General features: G+C 55.4%; 1 protein-coding gene across 6 annotated transcripts in view; it reads left to right on the top strand.

Annotated features, from left to right (window-relative positions):
• LRP8 (LDL receptor related protein 8) overlaps positions 1 to 21,025 on the top strand; it is a 74,182-nt gene that overhangs the window by 45,370 nt on the left and 7,787 nt on the right. For 2 of the 6 annotated variants that reach the window (XM_070405161.1, XM_070405159.1), the window contains exons 5-19: positions 272 to 649; positions 1,487 to 1,609; positions 2,529 to 2,651; positions 3,649 to 3,771; positions 5,687 to 5,806; positions 5,880 to 6,005; positions 7,703 to 7,877; positions 10,064 to 10,291; positions 11,157 to 11,275; positions 11,515 to 11,654; positions 13,167 to 13,308; positions 14,144 to 14,296; positions 15,322 to 15,546; positions 17,168 to 17,236; positions 20,520 to 20,692. In XM_070405161.1, coding sequence (XP_070261262.1) covers positions 272 to 649; positions 1,487 to 1,609; positions 2,529 to 2,651; positions 3,649 to 3,771; positions 5,687 to 5,806; positions 5,880 to 6,005; positions 7,703 to 7,877; positions 10,064 to 10,291; positions 11,157 to 11,275; positions 11,515 to 11,654; positions 13,167 to 13,308; positions 14,144 to 14,296; positions 15,322 to 15,546; positions 17,168 to 17,236; positions 20,520 to 20,692 — 2,417 coding nt within the window. Of the gene's footprint in view, positions 1 to 271; positions 650 to 1,486; positions 1,610 to 2,528; positions 2,652 to 3,648; positions 3,772 to 4,473; positions 4,513 to 5,686; positions 5,807 to 5,879; positions 6,006 to 7,702; positions 7,878 to 10,063; positions 10,292 to 11,156; positions 11,276 to 11,514; positions 11,655 to 13,166; positions 13,309 to 14,143; positions 14,297 to 15,321; positions 15,547 to 17,167; positions 17,237 to 20,519; positions 20,693 to 21,025 lie in introns of all 6 variants that reach the window. The other 4 variants (XM_070405163.1, XM_070405162.1, XM_070405164.1 and 1 more) reach the window with 3 other exon arrangements.

Here is a 21,025-nt window from a genome sequence, read left to right as displayed (position 1 = left end):
TCTGCAGCTTTAGAGACCCTCCTAGCGCCAGGGTCCAGCGGGCAGTGAGGCTGGGAGGCTCCGGGAGGGAGAGTGTGTTACACACACACACGCACCCCGCAGTACCTGGATTGGAAGCCCCCTTTGCTGTCCCTGGCGGCACGTCCACCATTCAGCCCCCAGCAGGGCTCCCTCTGGCCCAGGGGTGAGGGTCCGGCCCCTGCAGCAGGACCCGCGGCCGGGTGTCCGGGGACGGGGTTCGGCGGGCCGACCGGCTGTCTGTCCCGCGCAGTGTGCGCCCCGCACGAGTTCCAGTGCGGCAACCGCTCGTGCCTGGCCGCCGTGTTCGTGTGCGACGGCGACGACGACTGCGGCGACGGCAGCGACGAGCGCGGCTGCGCCGACCCGGCCTGCGGGCCCCGCGAGTTCCGCTGCGGCGACGGCAGCGCCTGCGTCCCCGAGCGCTGGGTCTGCGACCGCCAGTTCGACTGCCGGGACCTCTCGGACGAGGCGGCCGAGCTCTGCGGCCGCGCGCGCCCGGGGAACGCGACCGCGCCCGCCGCCTGCGCCGCCGCCCACTTCGCCTGCCGCAGCGGCGAGTGCGTGCACCTGGGCTGGCGCTGCGACGGCGACCGCGACTGCAAGGACCAGTCCGACGAGGCCGACTGCCGTAAGCGCCCTCCTCCGCGCGGCCCCCCGGGGTGCGCGGCCGCCTCCCCGCCCGCCCGGATCGCCCTGCCTGACGGCGGCGGAGCCCGAGCTGGGGGACGCGGAGCGACCTGAGTTCACGTGGCTCCTAAGCTGCGGAGCTCGGGTCTGACTCCCGAGGTCTAGGGTCTTCGGGTACCTGTGCCCTGGGATGATGCCCTCCCCGTCGCACCTCCCACCCTGCCCTTTTCAGCCCCAGGCAGTGGCTGCGCTCAGGAACTCCGCGCGCTCCTACCTGCTGGGCCTGCGCCCCGGAGTCCTCCCCGCCGAGCTGGGTCTCCCCTGGCCTCCCACAGGCCCCCCAGCTGCCTTCTCTTAGAACACAGCCCACGCTGTGCTCCACCACCTGCCTCCGCACCCCGATCTCCTAGGCCTAGGGGGCAGGGAAGCGCTTAGTAGGCTCTGGGTTCTCATGCCTGGTACGCGAGGGCACACAGTGGGTGCTCAGAAGGGTTTGCTGAAGGGATGAAGTCATTAAGAGATGAGCACCAACACTAAAAGGGCCCTGTGTCCGCTGGGGAGGTAGCCCCCGGGAGGGGCAGTAGAGGGAGAAACAGGAGACCTGAGTTTCAGTCCTGGCTCTGCCGGCCAGAGTGCTGTGTGACCCCGGTGCAGCCTTCCCCTCTCTGAGCTTCAGTCTCCCGTCTGTACTCTGGCAGTGCCTTGGTCAGGTGTCCTTCGAGGTCGCCGGAGCTCAGCCACTGGTTCTGTGCTTGCCAGGGGTGGACAGGGAGGCGGGCAGGGGAGCCGTCCCAACACTGCGCTGGCTCTGACCCTTTCCCTTGGCCTGTCCTGGCAGCACTGGGGACCTGCCGCGGAGACGAGTTCCAGTGTGGGGACGGAGCCTGTGTCCCTGCAGTCAAGCGCTGCAACCAGGAGCAGGACTGCCCCGATGGGAGTGACGAAGCTGGCTGCCTAACCGGTGCGTGCGGTCGGAGCAGAGGGGCAGCATCCTCCAACGAGCGCCCCAGGCTCTCCCCAACGCCAGCGGGAAGAGCAGAGCTGGCAGCTGCCTCCCCTTGGTCCCCGAGATGCATCTTCCCCCAAGCATTGTCTGCCCCCACACCACCCTGACCCCCTCCCTGAGGTCCTAGTGGCGCCAGGACTAGATGTTTAAGGACTGCAGGAAAGGGCACTGCCGGAAGTCCAGCCCCACCATTTGTCCAGGTCCAAGTCTGCAAGTGGCTTTTCTCACTTGTTCCCAAACTAAGCAGAGGCTGCCCCCCCCCCCCCAGGGAGCCCCCGAATCCTCAGATGGCTCTTCTAGTCATCATTCACCCCTGCAGGAGGAGAGGCCCTAACCTGCTGGTCATCCCTCACCCCTGCAGGAGGAGAGGCCCTAACCTGCTGGTCATCCCTCACCCCTGCAGGAGGAGAGGCCCTAACCTGCTGGTCATCCCTCACCCCTGCAGGAGGAGAGGCCCTAACCTGCTGGTCATCCCTCACCCCTGCAGGAGGAGAGGCCCTAACCTGCTGGTCATCTGGGGAAGTGGGCAGTGAGGCAGCCTCCCCTCCCCAGGCCCCTGGACATAGGTCCCCCCAGGAGATGCTCAGTCCAGCCCCTGGGGTGTGTTGAGCTGATGCTTTTCCCTCCCTGGGCCCTGGTACTGCAATATCAGGTACAGACCCCAGCCCTGCCCACCCGCATGACGCCTGGGCCTGATCAGCCTGGGGTCCCGCCCCGTGAGCAGAGCTCCCACCGGCCCTTCACTCAGCTGTCTGTCCTGGGCCACCCTCTGGAGACGCTGGGATTGGAGCTCTGCTCACCTCCCTGGGCCCAGTCTAGCCCTCCCTGCCGAAGGCCTCACAGGAGCTGTCCACTCTCTTGTCTGGCCCAACAGAGTCCACATGTGAGGGTCCCCGCAGATTTCAGTGTAAGAGTGGCGAATGCGTGGACGGCGGGAAAGTGTGTGATTCGCAGAGGGACTGCCGGGACTGGTCGGATGAGCCTCTGAAAGAGTGTGGTACAGTACCTGTCTGCACCCAACTGCCGGACTAACCCCCTCCACGCCCTCCTGGCAGCCAGGCCACGGCCCTCGCCTGCCCCGGGCACCCGTTCCTCTCTGGCCCTCTCTCTGGCCCCCACTGTCCTGTGGCCTCTGACGGAGCTCCCTGCTTTGGGACGCTTGTCCGGCATCTCTACAAAGAGAACGGCCTCTCCTGCCCAGTCCAGCTGCTCATAGACATGCTTCCTCTCACAAACGCAGCCTCTGCTCCTCCTTCCACATGCTGACCTCTGAGTGTGTGCTCACGCTGGAACCTTCTCTCTTACTCCGTGTTTCTGCCCTGCTGACCTGCAGGAGGCGAGGTGGGGAAGAGCAGGCAGGTGTCCATCTGGCCCAGGCCAGGCCTCGGTGAGGGCGGCATCATCCTGAGCCCTGAGGAGCTTAGACTTCCTGGGACCCAGACTCACAGGCTGGACTAGAGTGAGGAGCAGAAGGAGAGGGCGTCCTGATGTCTGGAGCTGTCAGGGGGGTTCCCAGGCTGAAAAGAGCAGGAGTCTGGGCTGCAGGTGGGTGGGCATCTCAGAGAACAGGCAGAAACCATTCCTGAGGTCAGGGGTTTGGACGGAGCCACGGTCAGGCCCTCCCTCCCTCCCTCCTTCCTGGTAGACCCGTTGTCACCCAGCACCTCCCGCCAGGGCGCTCAGAGAAGCTTCATTCTCTGGAGCACCACAGGAACAAACAGCATGTTGCTGCCCCTGTGGACGGTTTTAAAATTGATTTTGAGAGGAAGAGGAGCTGGGTGAAGGTCACAGCCTGCACCTGACCTTGCAGGTGACAGACTACCTCCCCCCTCCCTGCAAGGCCCTGCCAAGAAACGTCCCAGAAGATAGAAGAGGATAGGGAAGCAGGAGCAACTGAGCCTGCCCCGCCCCACCCCGCCCAGACTGGGAGCTAGCCAAGGGCCACTAACCCACTAAACTCTCTTCTCTCTCGTCTTTTGCATGACACGCCAAAGGGAAGTATGTACGCATGTGTTTGTGTCTCTGTGCTGGTGAGAGGCCAGTATCTGTATCCATGGCTCCTCCTCTGAGTCAGGCAAGGGAATTGCATCACGGACTCTGTGTGATCCCACGTCTGTGTGAGTGTGTCTGTGGAGTCCATGAGCCTGTCTGCCTCTGCACGTAAGCTGGCGAGTGTGTGCATGCCCGTGTGCACAGGTGTGTGCATGCCCGTGTGCGCAGGTGTGTGCATGTGCTGGGAAAGTGTCACTGCCCTTCCTTCCATGGGGGACCTGAGGGACCTGGCCCCCTCACCCCTCAAGTCCCCCAGAAGAATCACCTCCAGGCTAGATAGAACGGGGAAGGCCCAGAGGTTCCCTCCAGCCGCCACCTGGTGCTCACTTTCCAGGGAAGGGGGACAGGGACAGAAAGGGCCGCCACCCATTCTCACCCTGACCACCTCCGCCCTGGAGGACTCTGCTCTCCCACTTCCCCTTCCAAGCCACCCTACACCTGCCATTCCACCGGGGGCTCCTGTAAATACAAGTGTTGAGTTGCTGCTACCTGCAGAAGGATAGAGGACGTGAGTGGGTGATGAGTGAGGCAGGGAGTGAGTGGGGAAACAAATGAGTGGGTGGTGCTGAGGGAATACTATGGTGTGGGAGAGGTCAGCGAGGGCTTGGAGTGACAGCAAGATTCCTGGGGGTGGTGCTCCACCGATATCACCCCAAAGGTACCATGGCTTAGCCCATGCAAAGGGGCTGGGGCTCCCAGGGCTGGGCCTGGTTGAGTCCCTCCCAGGCCTCCCCAGTCATGGGGTTGCTGTGGTCTTGTTCTTTCAGCTCTACCAGCATCTCAGGGAAACAGGAGGAGGCCCAGGGGTAAAGGGGAACATTCCCCAAGCATGGCTTAGGCTGGAGGTGGGGCACCACAGCTGTGCATGGCCTGGGGTAGGCAGCTCAAACCAGCTGTTTGCATGGTCACGGCTGGCTCCGCTCAGCTCTGCTTGGCGTGGCTGGAGTGGTGGTGCATGAGCCTGGAGGGCAGAGGGGTGGTGGCACCTTCCCTTGGCTTGCAGAATTAACCTTCTGTGATCCTAAAGCTCAGAAGATGCTGTGAGAACTTGCGAGCCGTGGTCCTGGCCTCCCTGACCTCCTCTAGGACCCTGCCAGAAGGTGATGAGGGAGTGGATGACCAGATGACCTCCTGGCATCCCTTCATCCTTTGCAGGAGTTGGTAATCCCAGGACCCGGCCTGTGGCTAAGTATAGGAATAGACAGCTGCTGGAGGAGGGGTGAAAAAATCCATTGTAGTTCATGGTAGGAGGGCATTGACTGAGCAACAGCTCAGTCTAGAAAAAGACCTGGGGATCTTAGATAACCACACGCTCAGTACGGGGAGACTGTTCAGACTTCTGCACGGTGGGCTAGGTCTGGGCCCTGTGCAGTTGGGACATGGACAGATGGGGTGTGTCCAGAGAAAGGGATCTGACTGGTAGGGATCAGAAATCAGTGCTTTAAGGAGCTTCTGAGGGAGCCATTAGACTCTGGTCAGCCCCACACGCAGAGCTGGGAGCAGGAGCAGAAACCACAGAGAGGTGGTCCTGCGAGGAGGGACTTTGTTCCCTCAGAGGGAAGTGCTGCTGAGGCTGCAGGTGTTGAAGCGAGGGCGTTTCAGAGGGGATTGCTGGGGCATCCTGAGGGTTGGACACAGTACATGCAGCCCTCTTCCACTCTGAGGCCATGAGGAAGAGCTGGAAGAAACTTGTTTGTGAAAGGAAAAACCTTAGGCAGCCTAGCGGCCTGCAGCCTGGCAGAGAGCCCTGGCCTGGGAGGCAAAGGACCCGAGTTCTGGTTCCACTCTGTCCCTGCCTGTGTGTCTGGCCTGGAGCGAGGACCGCTCCTCTCTGACCCACCTCTTGCCCAGGCACCTGGTTGATGAGGCTGAGGTTCAGTCCCGCTGCCCTGAGGCTCTGCTTCAGCCCTGGCCCACCCCTACCTGGCCCCCACCCCAGGCTGGGCTCCTGGACCCTCAGGAGCCCGTGTCTCTTTCCAGGGCTGAATGAGTGTCTGCACAACAACGGCGGCTGCTCCCACATCTGCAATGACCTCAAGGTTGGCTTTGAGTGCACCTGCCCAGCAGGCTACCGGCTCCTGGACCAGAAGACCTGTGGCGGTGAGACCCTCCCCTCACACCCCCAGGCAGAGGCAGAGCCTCCTGCCAGTCTGACCTCTGCTCCTCCCCACAGACATAGATGAGTGCGAGGATCCAGACGCCTGCAGCCAGATCTGTGTCAATTACAAGGGCTACTTTAAGTGCGAGTGCCACCCTGGCTACGAGATGGACACACTGACCAAGAACTGCAAGGCTGTCGGTATGGACGCCCCAAGGTGTGGGGGGAGGGGAGCTCTGAGGAGGTACAGAAAGCAGTGTGCTTCCGTATAGGTGAGGAGTGGGTGTGCGTACACAGTACTAGGAGCGCACATACACATCACACATGCTGCACTGCACACTAACACCCACACAGACACTACATAAAGCCCCCCAGTACAGCCCGCAGAAACAACACATGGACAAACTGGACCATGCAGACTATCCCCACAGCATAGGCAGCCCACACAAAGAGCATGGCTTGTGCAGACCTAACTGGTCAGTTCAGCCAACTGTATTCATTTTATTCAGTCCTTTGTACTGGATATCTAACGTGGTAGGCACTAGATTCAGCAGTAAGCAAAACAGACACACATCCTTGTCTGCCCTCATAGAACTTTCATCCTAATGGGTGAGACAGACAAGAAACCAGATAAATAAACAAAATGCAGTGCGTGGCCGAAAGTAATAAGGGTTACGGGGCAATAGAAAGCCGGGAAGGGGAGAGGGAAGTGCAGGAGGGCAGTGGCTTGCCGTTTGGGAAGAGTGGTCAGGGAGCCCTCCCCTTCATGAGAAGGTGACCTGTGAGGTGAAGGAGTGAGCCGTGCACTGTCTGCAGGAACAGCAACAGGCGAAGGAACGGAAGTGCTAAGGCCCTGAGGTAGGAGCATGCCTGGTTTCAAATACCAGTGAGGAAGCCAGTGCAGCTGGAGCAAGGAGGACAGGAGGAAGTCAGAGAGGTGGCGGGCAGATCACAAAGGTCTCCCCCTCCCAGTGAGGGGTGACTCTGGGTTCCACTCTAGGTCAGGGGAAGCTTCTGAGGGTTTTGAGTAGACGAGGGACATGGTGTGCCCTCCATATGCAGTAGCCAGGAATGTCTAGGTCACTGAGGTCCTTCCTGAAATCTAATCTTTAGTCCATAAATGGGTTTTGTGTATACACATACATAATCTGTGTCTTATATTGCACACATCCCACCCCTGCTATTGGCTCAGAATAAAGTGCAAACTCTTCACCCAGCTGATAGGACACTTCAGGGTCTGGCCCCTGCCAACCTCTGCAGCTTTATCTCTTATGGCCCTACATATACTCCACATAAACTAAAGACTCACTGTGGCCTGCCTGAGTCTCCTCCCTCCAATCTCACCCCAGCTCCAGTGTCTGTCCTCCATACTGATCCTCAGTCATCTTCGTAAAACACTTAATGCTCACGTTGCCCCTTCTTGAACTATCGCAGTGGGGCCCTGAGCAAAGGAGGTGGTAGTTGCTGGGGAGAGATGCATTCTAGGTATAGGGGACAACTTCAGCAAAGGCCCCGAGGCAGCAAAGCAGTGGTGGCTAAGTAATGATAGGTGGTTTGGAGGTCGGAGTCACGGTGTGTTGGAGAGGCAAGTGATGAGGCTAGGCAGGGAGCTGGGGGTCACACTGCCTTCAGTGCGAGCGTGAGGAGGAAGTGGGGAGGATTGGGGGAATTTGTTATCTAATAAACAGAGGAAAAGTCCTTCTGTTATGTGTGGTATCTTTGCATCTTACGCTTTTTGTAACAATGGTTTCATCTGCTCCTCTAACCTGTGAGGTAGGACTTGTCACCTGTTCTACAGGAAAATGAGACATCGTCCAGCAAACCAGTGGCAGCGCCTTGGTCTCCAGGTCCTCACCTCTTGCCCTGACCCTTTCTCTCTCAACCTCTCTGCATGGCAGCTGGCAGGAGCCCGTCCCTAATCTTCACCAACCGGCACGAGGTGCGGAGGATAGACCTGGTGAAGCGGGACTACTCGCGCCTCATCCCCATGCTCAAGAACGTCGTGGCGCTAGACGTCGAAGTGGCCACCAATCGTATCTACTGGTGTGACCTCTCTTACCGCAAGATCTACAGGTGAGCAGCCAGGCCTGGGCGGTGGAGCTGACAGGGGAAGAGAGGAAGGGCGGCCTCTGTGCCCTTTCTGCCCCTGGAATTCTCCAGGACAGAGTTGGGGCTTAGGAAGGGACACAGAATCACAGGGGCTATGGAGCTGCAGGACCCCTCCCCTCCCCCCACCCATATCCTCTGGCCTGGCCTGAGGCTGTGGCTCCATTGGGAGAGCAGCTTTGAGCGCCACACACCTGGCTTTGACTGCCCCCTGGCGGACTAGTAGGGCCGTGCAAGACCCAGGAAATGCTCAGCCCCTGCAGAAAGGAAGCAGTCCCTGCCTTTGGTGAGGGCTTTCAAAGCAGCTCACAGGACTGTGTGTTGGATCCTGAGGACTCAAGGTGACGCAGATGCCTGGAGAGCCCACTCACAGTACAGTGACACCCATTGTGATGATCGTGAGTCATGGAGGGATCACAGAGGAGGCCTCCGACCCCATCAGGGGGGTCAGGGAAATCTTCCCGATGCAGTACCCCCAGTCCAGCCCTTCTCTGTGTCTGTGACACCAGCCGGTGACCTTCAGGAAGCTCCTCACACACTCATCTCTCCTCCCGCTCTTCCTCGGCTACCACAAGCCTGCCTCCCCGCATGTCCCGGCCCCTTGGGGCAGCCATAGCCTTTCTTCGTCCTGAGATCTATCCACTTAGCAGACCTGCCCATGACCAGGCACTGGGGAGAGTGTTGAAAGAATGACGGGATGGATGGGTGGATGGACAGATGGACAGATGGATGGGTAGGTAGAAACAAATACAGTGGGGCCTTGACTTACGAGTTTAATTCGTTCAGAGACCGAGCTCATTAAGGAGCTCGTTAACTCAAATTACTCCATCAACTCAATGCAAAAAATCAGCCGAGAGACAGCTGGTATCTCAAAAAACTCGTTAGTCGGGACACTCGTAAGTCAAGGCCCCACTGTATACCAAATGCTACGCTACTCACTGACAACTCAATGACTACCACCCCCAACACAGAGACACACACTCAGGCCGCACACACACAGAAGCAGCTGCTGTCCAACAGCTGTCACTGAAAGAGGCAGGATTTGGTGACAGACGAAACGGGGCTGAGAAGGAAGAGTCAGATGAACTTCCAGGTTCATTTGGGGAGTTTTAGGTTCTGGCTCGGGAGGTGCTGTGGGTGGTGCTGTTCTCTGAGGTGGGGTTTGGGGCCGTCCAGCAGGCTGGCTGAGGGAGGGCAGTGGAAGTGAGGGGCCCTGGATGTACTGAGTTTAAGGTGTCTAGACATCCAATGGAGACAGCTGGCTTTACAGTCTGGAGCTTCAGAGAGTGGCCGGGATGGGAGCGTCAGAGTTATGGGTGGCAGTGGGCACTAACCTCCCAGAGAGAGGTTATGGGGGAGGAGAACCCCTTGGGAGGAACAGCATTTGGGAGTCAGAAAGTCCCATTAATATTGCCTCCTGGGCGTCAACTGTGTTTTCAGCCTCTTCTCTCCATTCTCATGGCACAGCCTCCCACAGGCCCTCTTTCTCTCTCACCTGGACGCAGTAAACAGCCCCCTCCAGTCTCCCTGCCTTCATTCCGCCCTTTCCAATCCACCTCCTAGCCCACAGGTGCCACGGTGACCTCACATCCCGTCTGACCTGTTCAGTTACATGCTCCGTGAGAAAATCCCACTCCTTGGGGGCGTGCAGAGCCCACCGGATGTGGCCCCTTCCCACCTGCCTCCCGTCTCATAGCCCACTACCCAGCTCCACCTCCGCTGGATGTCGCGCCTTAGTCAGCGTTCCAGGACACACCCCTGGGCGTTTGCATGCTGTTCTCTGTGCTCCTAAAGCACGGTCCGTCAGGACTCAACTACAAAGCCTTCTGCAACCCCCAGGATGGTGCAGCCTCCGTTTCTCTGCTGCCACAGCCCCAAGTGGTTTATGGAATCACATTGCACTGTGATGGTCTGGCTATTGATTTCTGTCGCCCACTGAAACGAACTTCTCCGGGCTGGAGGCTGTGGCTGATTCAAGCCTATACGCTTACTCCGGTGGCCCAGGGAATGCATTGAGTAGAAATTAGCTAAGCTCCTCTGAAATCCACTGCCAGCACCCAGAGGGGAAAGAGGAGGGAGAAGGGCGCACAGGCAGCTCCAGGGGGACATGTGGGTAGAGCACCTGCCCCACGGCCAGCTCTGGTTGCTCCTAGCGCGTACATGGACAAGGCCAGCGACCCGGCAGAGCAGGAGGTCCTCATCGACGAGCAGCTGCACTCTCCAGAGGGCCTGGCGGTGGACTGGGTCCACAAGCACATCTACTGGACCGACTCGGGCAACAAGACCATCTCAGTGGCCACAGTCGATGGCAGCCGCAGACGCACTCTCTTCAGCCACGACCTCAGTGAGCCCCGGGCCATCGCCGTCGACCCCCTGCGAGGGTGAGTGTCCTCACCTGAGGCTTCCTGCTCTCCCACCGTAGGCCACAGTCACTCTGTCCCCATGCATCTGTCATCAGGGCTATCTTGAGGGCTTCAGAGAGCCTTAGGCACAGCCCACGGGAGGAAAGTCCGAGCAGGCCCCTCAGTCTCCAGGACTCTACTGCTCATTCATCCTATCTTAGAATCAGCAACAGAGCGTCTCAGAACAGAGCAGGGCCTGGGAATTGCCTGTAGACGCTCCCGGGCAGGGAGCCTGTCCTCACGCTGCAGGTGGGCCTCTGGCGGCTGCTCACACACTCCCAGAGGCAGGCTCATCATTCCCCGCCCCCTTCTCATCTGGGGACAGTTCTGCCCATTAGAAAGGATTTTCTCCCTTTGACTTCGTCCATAATCCTGATGTAGGTACATGAGGTGAAACCAACCACTCAGCCCCGTGCCTGGCACATGGGAAGTCCTCAGTACATGTTCAGGAAAGAGAGAGAGAGAAGCCCTGGGCAGTCTAGCTGTGTGGCCCTGGTAGTCACCCACTTTCTCCTCTGTGGGCCGGAATAGTATGAGAGGGTGGGCAAGGGCCCTCCCACACTGGCGTGCAGGGCTCTGGCTGAAGCGCCGGAAGGGAGAGATGGCTTCCAGGCCACCCCACAGAGGCCAGGGGACACTCGGGGAGCACAGGCTTCCCGCACTCAGGTGAGGTGAAGGCTGAAGCACCTGCTAACGCCAAGCTTGATGATTCCCATGGATTTCAGGTCTTCCCAGCCCTTACTACGTGCCATCTTCAGCATTCAACGGGTCATCGGGCCCTTGTGATCCAGACCACCCAGCCACATCCCTGACAAGAAGCCCTGTGGGTTCTTCTCTCTTTCAGGTTCATGTATTGGTCTGACTGGGGGTACCAGGCCAAGATTGAGAAGTCTGGGCTCAACGGTGCGGACCGGCACACACTGGTGTCAGACGATATTGAGTGGCCCAACGGAATCACCCTGGGTGAGCCCTGCCCTCAGGTGGGGGCTGTGCTAGCACCTGGCCCTGACCAAGGCCCACGGGTCTTGTTCCTGCATCCCTCTCGGTGCCAGGGCCCGTGCGTCCTGATGGCTGCCCCGGGACAGCCTCCGTTGGAGGCCTGGCCTGGAGATGTGGGCAGGGAGGGGGCACCGAAGAGCAGAGACGCAGGCTGTGGTCCCAGGCTGGTGGCCTGATCCCCCGTCCCCTTTCTCCTCCCCAAGATCTGCTGAGCCAGCGCTTATACTGGGTCGACTCCAAGCTGCACCAGCTGTCCAGCATTGACTTCAGCGGCGGCCACAGAAAGATGCTGATTTCCTCCCCCCACTTCCTGGGCCACCCTTTTGGGGTGGCTGTGTTTGAGGTGAGCGCCGTGAGGGAGGCATGGCCCATAGGAAACCGAAGCCCAGAGAAAGTTTGTTCAGATGGGGTGGCTCCCTGAGGGCTGTCCAGATAGAAACAAGGGACAGGGGAGCCAACCGGCGTGTTTGTGTCTTTGTGAGCGGCCTCCGTGCAAAGGCTGCCTTTCCTGTGCTCCCTTCCCAAGGCCGCTCTCAGAGCAAGCGCAGAGGTAAGTTGCTAGACCACATGTGTTCTCTCTGAGAACTCTCAGCACCCAGCACTGAGCCCACATAGACAGAAGGTACCCAATTATGGGAGGGAGGGAGGGAGGGAGGGAGGGAGGGGAAAAGGAATCTGTATTTCCTTACAATCATTTATTGTTGGAAATGGCCTGAAAGGTACTGTTCAACTCAACATACTTTTACTGACCTTTTCTGGACCTTGGGGTCATAGAAGTGAATCAAACATTATCCCAGTCCACGAAGCTCCCAGGAGGGTGAGAGTTAAGACCTTCCTTTGTTCTGACCCTAATAACCTTTCTCCTCGGGGAACAAAGAAGCAAGAACCATCAAGGTCTCACACATCTGCTTCTGCCCCAAAACTCACTCTGCCACCGAGGGAGGGAAGGCAAAGGGACAGTGGTCTGTGGTGGGCATTGGCAGTATTTGCTTGGAGCGACATCACCCAGCAATGCTCTGAATTTATGGGGTAGTCCAGCCCTTGCTTCAAGACAGGTGTGTTCGGACACGTGTATGTGCTTGTGCATATTTGTGACATGTGCGTGTAAAATACATGTATGTGCATGTGTGTACATGAATACATTTAAAAGCATGCATTCCTTGCCCTGGCCGGTGTGGCTCAGTTGGTTGGGGCGCTGTCCCGTGCGCCGGAAGATTGTGGATTGTGGGTTCAATTCCCAGTCAGGGCACATACCTTGGTTGCGGGTTCATTCCCCAGTAAGGAAGCAATCGATCGATCAATGTATCTCTCTCACATCAATGTTCTCTCTCTCTTTCTCGCTCTGTCCCTCCCTCCCTCCCTCCCTCTCTTGCTAAAAAAAAAAAAGAAAAGAAAGCATGTGTTCCTGTATATGCTAGTGCTTGTGCACGTAAATATGTATACCAGTACTTACACAAGTGCTTATTTAGGTACAAGTGTGCCTCTGTGTGTGTCCATGAGCATGTGGGTATGTGTCATGCCCCGAGGCTGTAGGCAGCCCAGCAGGGACTAGTCCTCAGTAGCTCACACATCCCCTCCAGTCATGGTCCTGGGTTCCAGTAATGGTAACAACTAACAGAGACCCAGGAAGCAGGCCTAGCTGAGCTCTAACGAGCAGCCTCCAGGCCAAAGCACAAAATCACCCAATGACCCTCTCAGACAGAGGGAGCCGGGCACATGCCACAGGTCAGCGGCCACAGGAGCGCTCCGGGAGGCGGCAGGGCAGTTCTTATGACCAGGCTCTGGGGCTGAACCCTCAGACGGAGGTCCTGGGTTTAGGCTCTAGGCCTCCCATCCTTTGCATTTGTGCCCACAGGACAAGGTGTTCTGGACAGACCTGGAGAACGAGGCCATTTTCAGTGCAAATCGGCTCACTGGCCTGGAAATCTCCGTCCTGGCTGAGAACCTCAATAACCCGCACGACATCGTCATCTTCCACGAGCTGAAGCAGCCGAGAGGTGAGCCTTCCCTGGCCCCAGGTCCCCTGCCCACGGCCTCTCCCTCCGCTAGGCGCAGGCGACGTACTAGCTCAGCACCCCAGGATCAATGGCAGCAACCCCTCCGGTTGGTGGAGCGCTGAGCTGTCACATGTTTTATTTCCTTTTGCCTCAAGCAGGCTCTTGGTGAAATAAGCCTGGGCATAAAGAAATAAATATATACGTGCCCTCGTTTTGCCAGTCCTACAAAGTGTGGGTGTTCCTGTTCTCATTTAACAATTGAGGACGCGGGGGCTCGGAGGTAAAACATTGTTAGCTCAGGTTCCAGAACTCCTCTGCCACAAGGAGCACGTGGCTTCTCATTTAGTACGTGTGCCCGTTTGACAGTAGCGTAGACTAGTGAATCCTGGGGCCAGATTGTAATGCAGGTGGTTGGTTGGAAAAGCAGCCAGGAATCCTACCACCTGCTGTCGCCTCCTCTATCTCTAGGGTATCGGAAGTCTAACTAACTGAGGGGCTGGCTGCCAGGGTGGTGGTGAAAAGTCAGAGGGGATAAGGAGATAAGGTGGGTGCCTGATCTAGATCTAGACATTTAAAAAGGAAAGAGAAATGGCTGGTGGCATAGGGGGAAAACTTGGACTTTGGAGTCCAACAGACCTCAGTTTAAATCTGTCTCCCAAATTCCTAGAGGTACAGCCTTGACAAATATATTCTCCGTGTCAGTGTAGCTTCTTCTATCTGTCAGTCTGGGGCCTAACGTCCACCTCCGAGAGCTGTTGTCAGGATGAGCAAAGGCGTGGGGTCAGCCCCAGGTCCAGTGCTGGAAGGGCCTGCCTCTCTCCCTCCCCCCCACTAGCTGGAGATGCCTGCGAGCTGAGTGCCCAGCCCAGCGGCGGCTGCGAGTACCTGTGCCTGCCTGCTCCTCAGCTCTCCAGCCACTCTCCCAAGTACACGTGTGCCTGTCCCGACACCATGTGGCTGGGCCCCGACATGAAGAGGTGTTATCGAGGTAGGCGGACCTGCCAGGAGGGGTGGCCTGGCCATGCCAGACCTCTTCCTGCTGACTTCCTCCCCCGGCTCCTGGGCTCCCTCCATCTGCTCTGGCTTCCTGTGGCTTTCGCAGGCTCCTCTGTTTCACCTTCCTTCAATGCTGGTGTCCCCAGGGTCCTTCCAAGGCTTTCCTCTTCTCACTCCCCCCAGGACTTTCAGGAACCCCTTTAAGACTTCAAATTAAGAACCCTCGATTGGCCCTGGCTGGGTAGCTCAGTTGGTTAGAGCATCACCCCAATATGCCACGGTTGCGGGTTCGATCCCTGGTCAGGGCACATACAAGAAATAGCTAATGAATGCATAAATATGTGGAACAACAACTCTGTGTTTCTCTCTCACTCTCTCCCTTCCTCTCTCTCCAAAGTCAATAAATTAAAAACAAAACCACCTTTATCCCCGTGGCGTTATCATTCTTTATATGCAGGTGGCTATGAGCTTGCCTGTTTCTTGCCCAGAACTTAACATATTACATAGGAGCCCTTTGTGACATGATTGGGACTAATAGTTCATACTTTAACCATATAAATTTCTACTCATTCCCAAGTCTTGGTGCAGGCCCAAGGCCTTTGGTTTGAGCAAATGTCCACTGTATCATTTATGATTTCCAGATGCAATTGTTTAAAGTGGAGTGAGAATTTAACCCTAAGGGTGTAACAGCATGTGTGTAAAATTCTTCTAGGTTTACATGATTTTCCCTCCTCCCTGACTTTGACAGTGGTCTTGCCCACACCGAATTCTCAGCGTTGTTGTGATAGCTCATCTTTCTCAAACCAGCATGCAGTATAAACTCAGACACAGTGCTTGGGGTTCAGCTGAAGGGAAGATCACAGTCCATTCGGGGAGATTAGGGACGGCTTCCCAGAAGTGGCCCTTGAGCTGAGCCATGAGGATACGTTCATAAGTAAAGTCCATAGAGGCAATAATGTGGGCACTAAGTCAATAAAATTCTCTGTCCAAGTGACCTCCATGGTATTTCCCCTCCAGCTCCTCAATCTACCTCAACTACGACGTTAGCCTCTACCACAGCGAGGACCGAAGCTGACTCTGCGAGAGCGCCTGGGACCGCCATCCACAGCCCCACCCACCAGAACCACAGCACAGAGACGCCGCGCCTGGCAGCTACAGCCCCAAGCTCAGTCAGTGTTCCCAGGGCTTCCAGCATCGGCCCGTCTACCCCAAGCCCTGCAACCAGCAACCACTCCCAGCACTGTGAGGAAATGACTTCTGCCTTCTCTCATTATATGGGAAGCCACGACGGGGGCATCTGTGGGAAGGGGAGGTCAGACCAGAGCTGAATAGTGCGTATCTCTGGGGGGTGGGGGGGTGGGGGGGGTGGGCACCTGTGATTTAGGAGTCTTAGGTGCCCCTAACTTACAGAGGGTCTTACAGGAAGCTACTTCCTGTCTCTGAGCCTCAGTCTCCTCACCTACAAAGTAGGATAATAACAACCCTTCTCCTACCTGCTTCACAAGATTGCACAAGAGGCAAGGGAGACAGTGTAATAGAAGTGCTCACACACACAGCCTCTGCTGCTCTGGGAGGTGTCTGTGTCACGTGTACTGACATGTATAGGAGGGGGTGTCCCTTAGATTTGGAAACTTCAAAAGTTCTGGTCTCAGTTCTCAACACCTTCAGTCGGTTCCTCAGATAGTAATATCCACAACCAGTCTGCTTGTGCCTCTTCCCAAACCCCGGGATGAAAGTCATTCAGTTCCCCCACTAATTAAATCATCAGGAGCAGTAATTATCGCTGCCAGAAAAGTTCGATCTCATTAACCAGCAAACACTTTGTTAATTGAGTTACCTGCCGAGCGGAGTGATCTAAGAGGATACACTTTCCTGTACGTGCGAGGCCCAGAAACCCGGCCGCTCGCTCGGCAGCACCTGGCTGGCTGGGTCTGTCCTCCCAGCAGAAGCTGGAGTTGCAGAGCTGAGCACGTACCTGCAGGTGTGAGAGGCAGGTGGACTGTGTGTGAATTCCAGTTCCTCTCAGCCTGGCGAAGCCTCTGAGCAGGAGTCCCCCGCCGGCTTCGTCCTGCTCTAAGCTTCACGATTGCTGTGCAGTGTTTGCTGGGGCCCCAGGGAGAGGCCAGCCACGTTGCCACAGTAGCTGTGTGAGCAGTGCAGCTCTTCTTTCCCCTTAATATCAGGCTCCCTCAGAGCAGCTCGGAGGAACAGACACACTGAGAGGGTGGCACCTGGGCCACTGTCAGGGGCCAATCATCTCTCTTGGAGCAAAAGCAGACGATAGCTTCTCTTCCCGCTCAGAGGGCATCATGAGGGCCCCGGGGAGGAATGCCTTCCAAACTACAAAGTGCATTACACACGTGACAACGAAGTTGGGTGTATGAGTGGAAAAGATGATGCAACATCCTTCTTAACAACTACAGCTCACTTTCCAAGCACTTTTCAGTTCAGAATGTGCTTCTCTACATCCCATTTTATTTAGGCTTTACAGCACCCCCTCCCCCACGCCCTGCCGTCCTTGAACTAGGCAAGGCTGTGCCAGGCACTGTGCTAAGTAAGCATTTTACATGAATTATCTCATTTAGTCTGTACAGGATCCCTAGGAGGTAGGTAATATTACCCCATTTTAAAGACAAAGAAACATATTTATGATATATAATAACTTGCCCTTGGTCACACAAATAGTGAGTAGTAGAGCTAGACTTGAACCCACGAAGTCTGACCCAGGGGCCTGCGCTCTTGATCCCACTGCATGATACTGTGTCCCACTTCAATTACGTCTTCAAAACGCATGATAGTGCAGATGGGCCGAAGGGCCACTGGAAATGAGAGACGCCATCCTGCAAATGTTTGTATTTTGCAGACGGGAACGAAGGCGGCAAGACGGGCTCAACGGTCACTGCTGCTGTCATTGGGATCGTTGTGCCCATGGGTGAGTATGGCCCCAGGTCACTGGGAGAAAAGAGAGACCTTGCCTGGGGTCTGGGGAAAAGCGCGCTTAGCAAGCGCTTAGAAGGACAGAGCGCTTAGCATGCTGACCTGCCCCTTGACCTTTGTCTGCCCTGGCAGCCTTCCTGCCCATCTCCCAGGCCTGGTTTAATTTGGTTTCTTAGTTTGGCACCACGAGGCCCTTTAGGACCTTACCCCAGGCAACCACCCAGATGCATCCCCCATCCCCCTCTCATTCACACTCTGCATCCAGCCATGGAAGCGGCACTGCAGGCTCCGTGCGACAGGGGTGGCACCTCTCATGCTCGCCCCTCTCCCCAGCTCCCAGCAGTGTCTGGCACATGGTCGGAAATAAAATATGTATTGAATTAATGAGGAGAGCTGCTTGCCATTGCTTTAATCGAGCCATCTTGCTTTCTTTCTGTTTGGTTTTCAACAAACATTGAGCGAGCAGCTACAATGCACCAGACTCTGATAAGGGGAGGGAAGGTGGTTGAAAGTGGCTAACACATGGTTCCTGCCCTCCGAGTTTATAATCTTGTTGGAGACACACACTTAACACAGATAATTTGACTATGACATGGTAAGTCCTATAATTAAGCCATATGTGGTTCAGGAGAAGTGCCAAGGAAGCATTTAACTTAGAACTGGGAGAGAAGAGGAGCAGGGAGGGAAGGTTTCCTAGTGGAAATTATAGGTGAGCTGAGTCAGCCAAGGGAAGAAGGATCAAGAGCAACCCAAGCATTGAAGACACCATGAGCTGAACCAGGAATGAAGTTCCTGGTTCAGGAAGTAGGAGTTCAGTATGGCCAGAATATATAACATTTTGTTAAATCTCACACAGAACCCAGGGGTTGATTCATTCCCTCCCACCGCGGTGATCACGGAGTATCCTGTGCATCCTGTCTCTCATACCTGTGTCATCTCTCAGCGGGTTCTTCGGGTTGGGACTGTCCGTTCATAGGTTTATCTCTTATTGCCCATGAGTAGTACCTCAAGGACTTGGCCCACTTAACCTGGGAACCCCAATATGGTGGTGAATTAGGGAGTGAAAATTCTATACCGAGCAAGGGTCTGTGCCAAGGGTCAAGGATCCAAGGAAGAAAAAGAGACTTTAAGAGCTTTCAGTCCTTAATCAGACTTAGTCATAAAAGAGTGGTTACACACGCGGTATTAAAAATGTGCTGTAACTGAGGCATGGTGCCCGGGGAGGAGGGGGGCGGCACTTCTGGAGAAGACGGCATTTGAATTGGCCTTGAATGGGTTCAGCAGTAAGGATGGTGGTGAGGCTATTCGAGCCTCATACTGTGTGGGGTGGATGGAAAATACTCTGAGCATCGCTTAGTGCAGGGGTCCTCAAACTACGGCCCGCGGGCCACATGTGGCCCGCCGAAAACATTTATCCGGCCCGCTGGGTGTTTTTGCCGCCGCTGCCTGTTCTGCTTAGCAGCCGACTCGTCCCGGGCCCGCAGTGCGCATGTGTGGAATGTCTGAGGGACAGTGAACTGGCCCCCTGTTTAAAAAGTTTGAGACCTCTGGCTTAGTGGAAGAGAAATTCACCCCTTTCCTGCCTCCCGTGCTGTGCGGAGGCGCGTGTGTGCTGTCTTCTTGACAGTAACCCGCTCTGATACAATCAACATGTTAAACTCCCACTGATCTGAGGGCTGAAAGACGAATATTCTTTCCCTGATGTTCTCCCATCCCATAAGCTTATTGGCCATTTACATTTCATCCGTAATGAGTTGCCTATTCATGGTCTTTTTTTATTTTCCTGTTGGTTCTGTGTCTTATTATTTATAGAAATGTTTATACATAGTGGATGTTAAACATGTTACAAATATCTTCTCCCGTAATGCCGCTTGAGATTTGTTTATGGTGTCTTTTACCATGCATACATTTTAAAAAATTTTAAGCATCAGATGTTAATCTTTTGTGTATGATTTCTGGGTCTTGCTTAGGAAGGTTTTCCTCACTCTAAATTATTAAAATAGCTCTCTACATATTTTTCTGCTACTTTAAACATATTTTAGTATTTAGATATTAATACATTTGGAACTTATTTTAGAGTCTGGTGTGAGGTAGAGATTTAACTTATTTTTCCTACATCCCTGTCTGGTTTTCCCAAGACCATGACTGAGTAGTTCATCTTTTCCTTCTGACTTGAATGATCACCTTTATTATAAACTACGTGCCTGTGCAGACTGTGATGTGCTTCTAGGCTTTATTCTCCCCACCAGTTCTGTCTATTCCTACATACTAGAAGCACAACTTTGTGCTCTGTCTTAATATCTAGTAGGGCATTATTATTCTCGCAACATTTTCCTAGCTATTTTTTAATTTAATCTTTATTGTTGAAAATATTACATATGTTTCCTAGCTATTTTTTATTTAATTTCTCTTTGCGATGAACTTTAGAGTCGTCTTGTTAATCCATAAAGATTATGCTGGAGCCCTGATCGATATGGTTCAGTGGATAGAACGTCGGCCTGCGGACTGAAGGGTCCCAGGTTCGATCCCGGTTAAGGGCATGTACCTTGGTTGCCGGCACATCCCCAGTGGGAGGTGTGCAGGAGGCAACTGATCGATGTTTCTCATCGATGTTTCTAACTCTCTATCCCTCTCCCTTCCGCTCTGTAAAAAATCAATAAAATACATTTTTTTTAAAAAAAGATTATGCTGGAACCCATTTTTGCCCAGCTCTGTTCGAGAACTTCCTCCTGTGCGCTTAACGTGCTGATTTATTCCCACTGGGAGCCGGGGTTTCCCTGCTCTGTCTCCTAGAGATGCTCCTCTGCTTGCAGAGCCCCTCGAGTTTGGGGGGGGAACAGTTTTCTTAGAGAAATCCAGGGAAGCAGCAGCGTTCGGGCAAAGGTGTGGTGAAGACGTTCACTCATTCACTCAGCACTGTTACCGAGCACCTACTCGGGGCAAGGCACTGGGCATAGAGAGAGAAAGAAGGCACAGGCCCTGGCCTCAGAGAGCTCGGCCTGGTTGAGGTACATAAATGTAAAGCACGATACCATGGCCTGGGAACACGTGGAAGGGAGCAACAGAATCTAGCTGAGAAGCTGAGCAAAACTTCACATTTGAGCTGGATTTGAAGGATGAGTGGTTATGAAAGAAGACATGGGAAAGGGCTTCCAAGCAGCAGAAACAGAGCCTAAGGCACAAGGGCAGTAGGGTTAGAGGGGTGGCAGGGGAAAAATGCCATCTAAGCAACGGGCTGGAGCCTGCTGGAGGTCAGTGCAACGTGTCTCTCTCTTCAGCGGTGATAGCCCTCCTGTGCATGAGCGGCTACCTGATCTGGAGAAACTGGAAGCGGAAGAACACCAAAAGCATGAACTTTGACAACCCCGTGTACAGGAAAACAACAGAGGAGGAGGATGAAGATGAGCTCCACATCGGGAGGGCTGCTCAGATTGGCCATGTCTATCCTGCAGTAAGTGTTCCTTGCTGGAAGAAGCCCGTCCTCCCTCCCTCCCTTCCTTCCTTCCTTCCTTCCTTCCTTCCTTCCTTCCTTCCTTCCTTCCTTCCATCCTCCTTTCCTTCCTTCCTCTCTCCCTCCCTCTCTCCCTCCCTCCCTCCCTCTCCCCTTTCCTTCAAACATTTATCAAGAACCTACCATGTGCCAGGCACTGTTCTAGGCCCCGGGGACACGGAGATATTGGGGCCAGTAGCTGGGGTAGTAGGTAGCAGGCTTCTCCTGGAAGTAAAGACACCAAGTGCCTGTCTTCCTGCCGAGTGAAAATGCACTTGCTCCCAAGGAGCGGGC

Source organism: Myotis yumanensis, unplaced genomic scaffold, assembly GCF_028538775.1.
Source record: "Myotis yumanensis isolate MYYU_CA2020_CCGP unplaced genomic scaffold, mMyoYum1.0.hap1 SCAF_2, whole genome shotgun sequence".
NCBI classification, from domain to species: domain Eukaryota; kingdom Metazoa; phylum Chordata; class Mammalia; order Chiroptera; family Vespertilionidae; genus Myotis; species Myotis yumanensis.
This window is presented reverse-complemented; position numbering and strand designations above follow the sequence as displayed.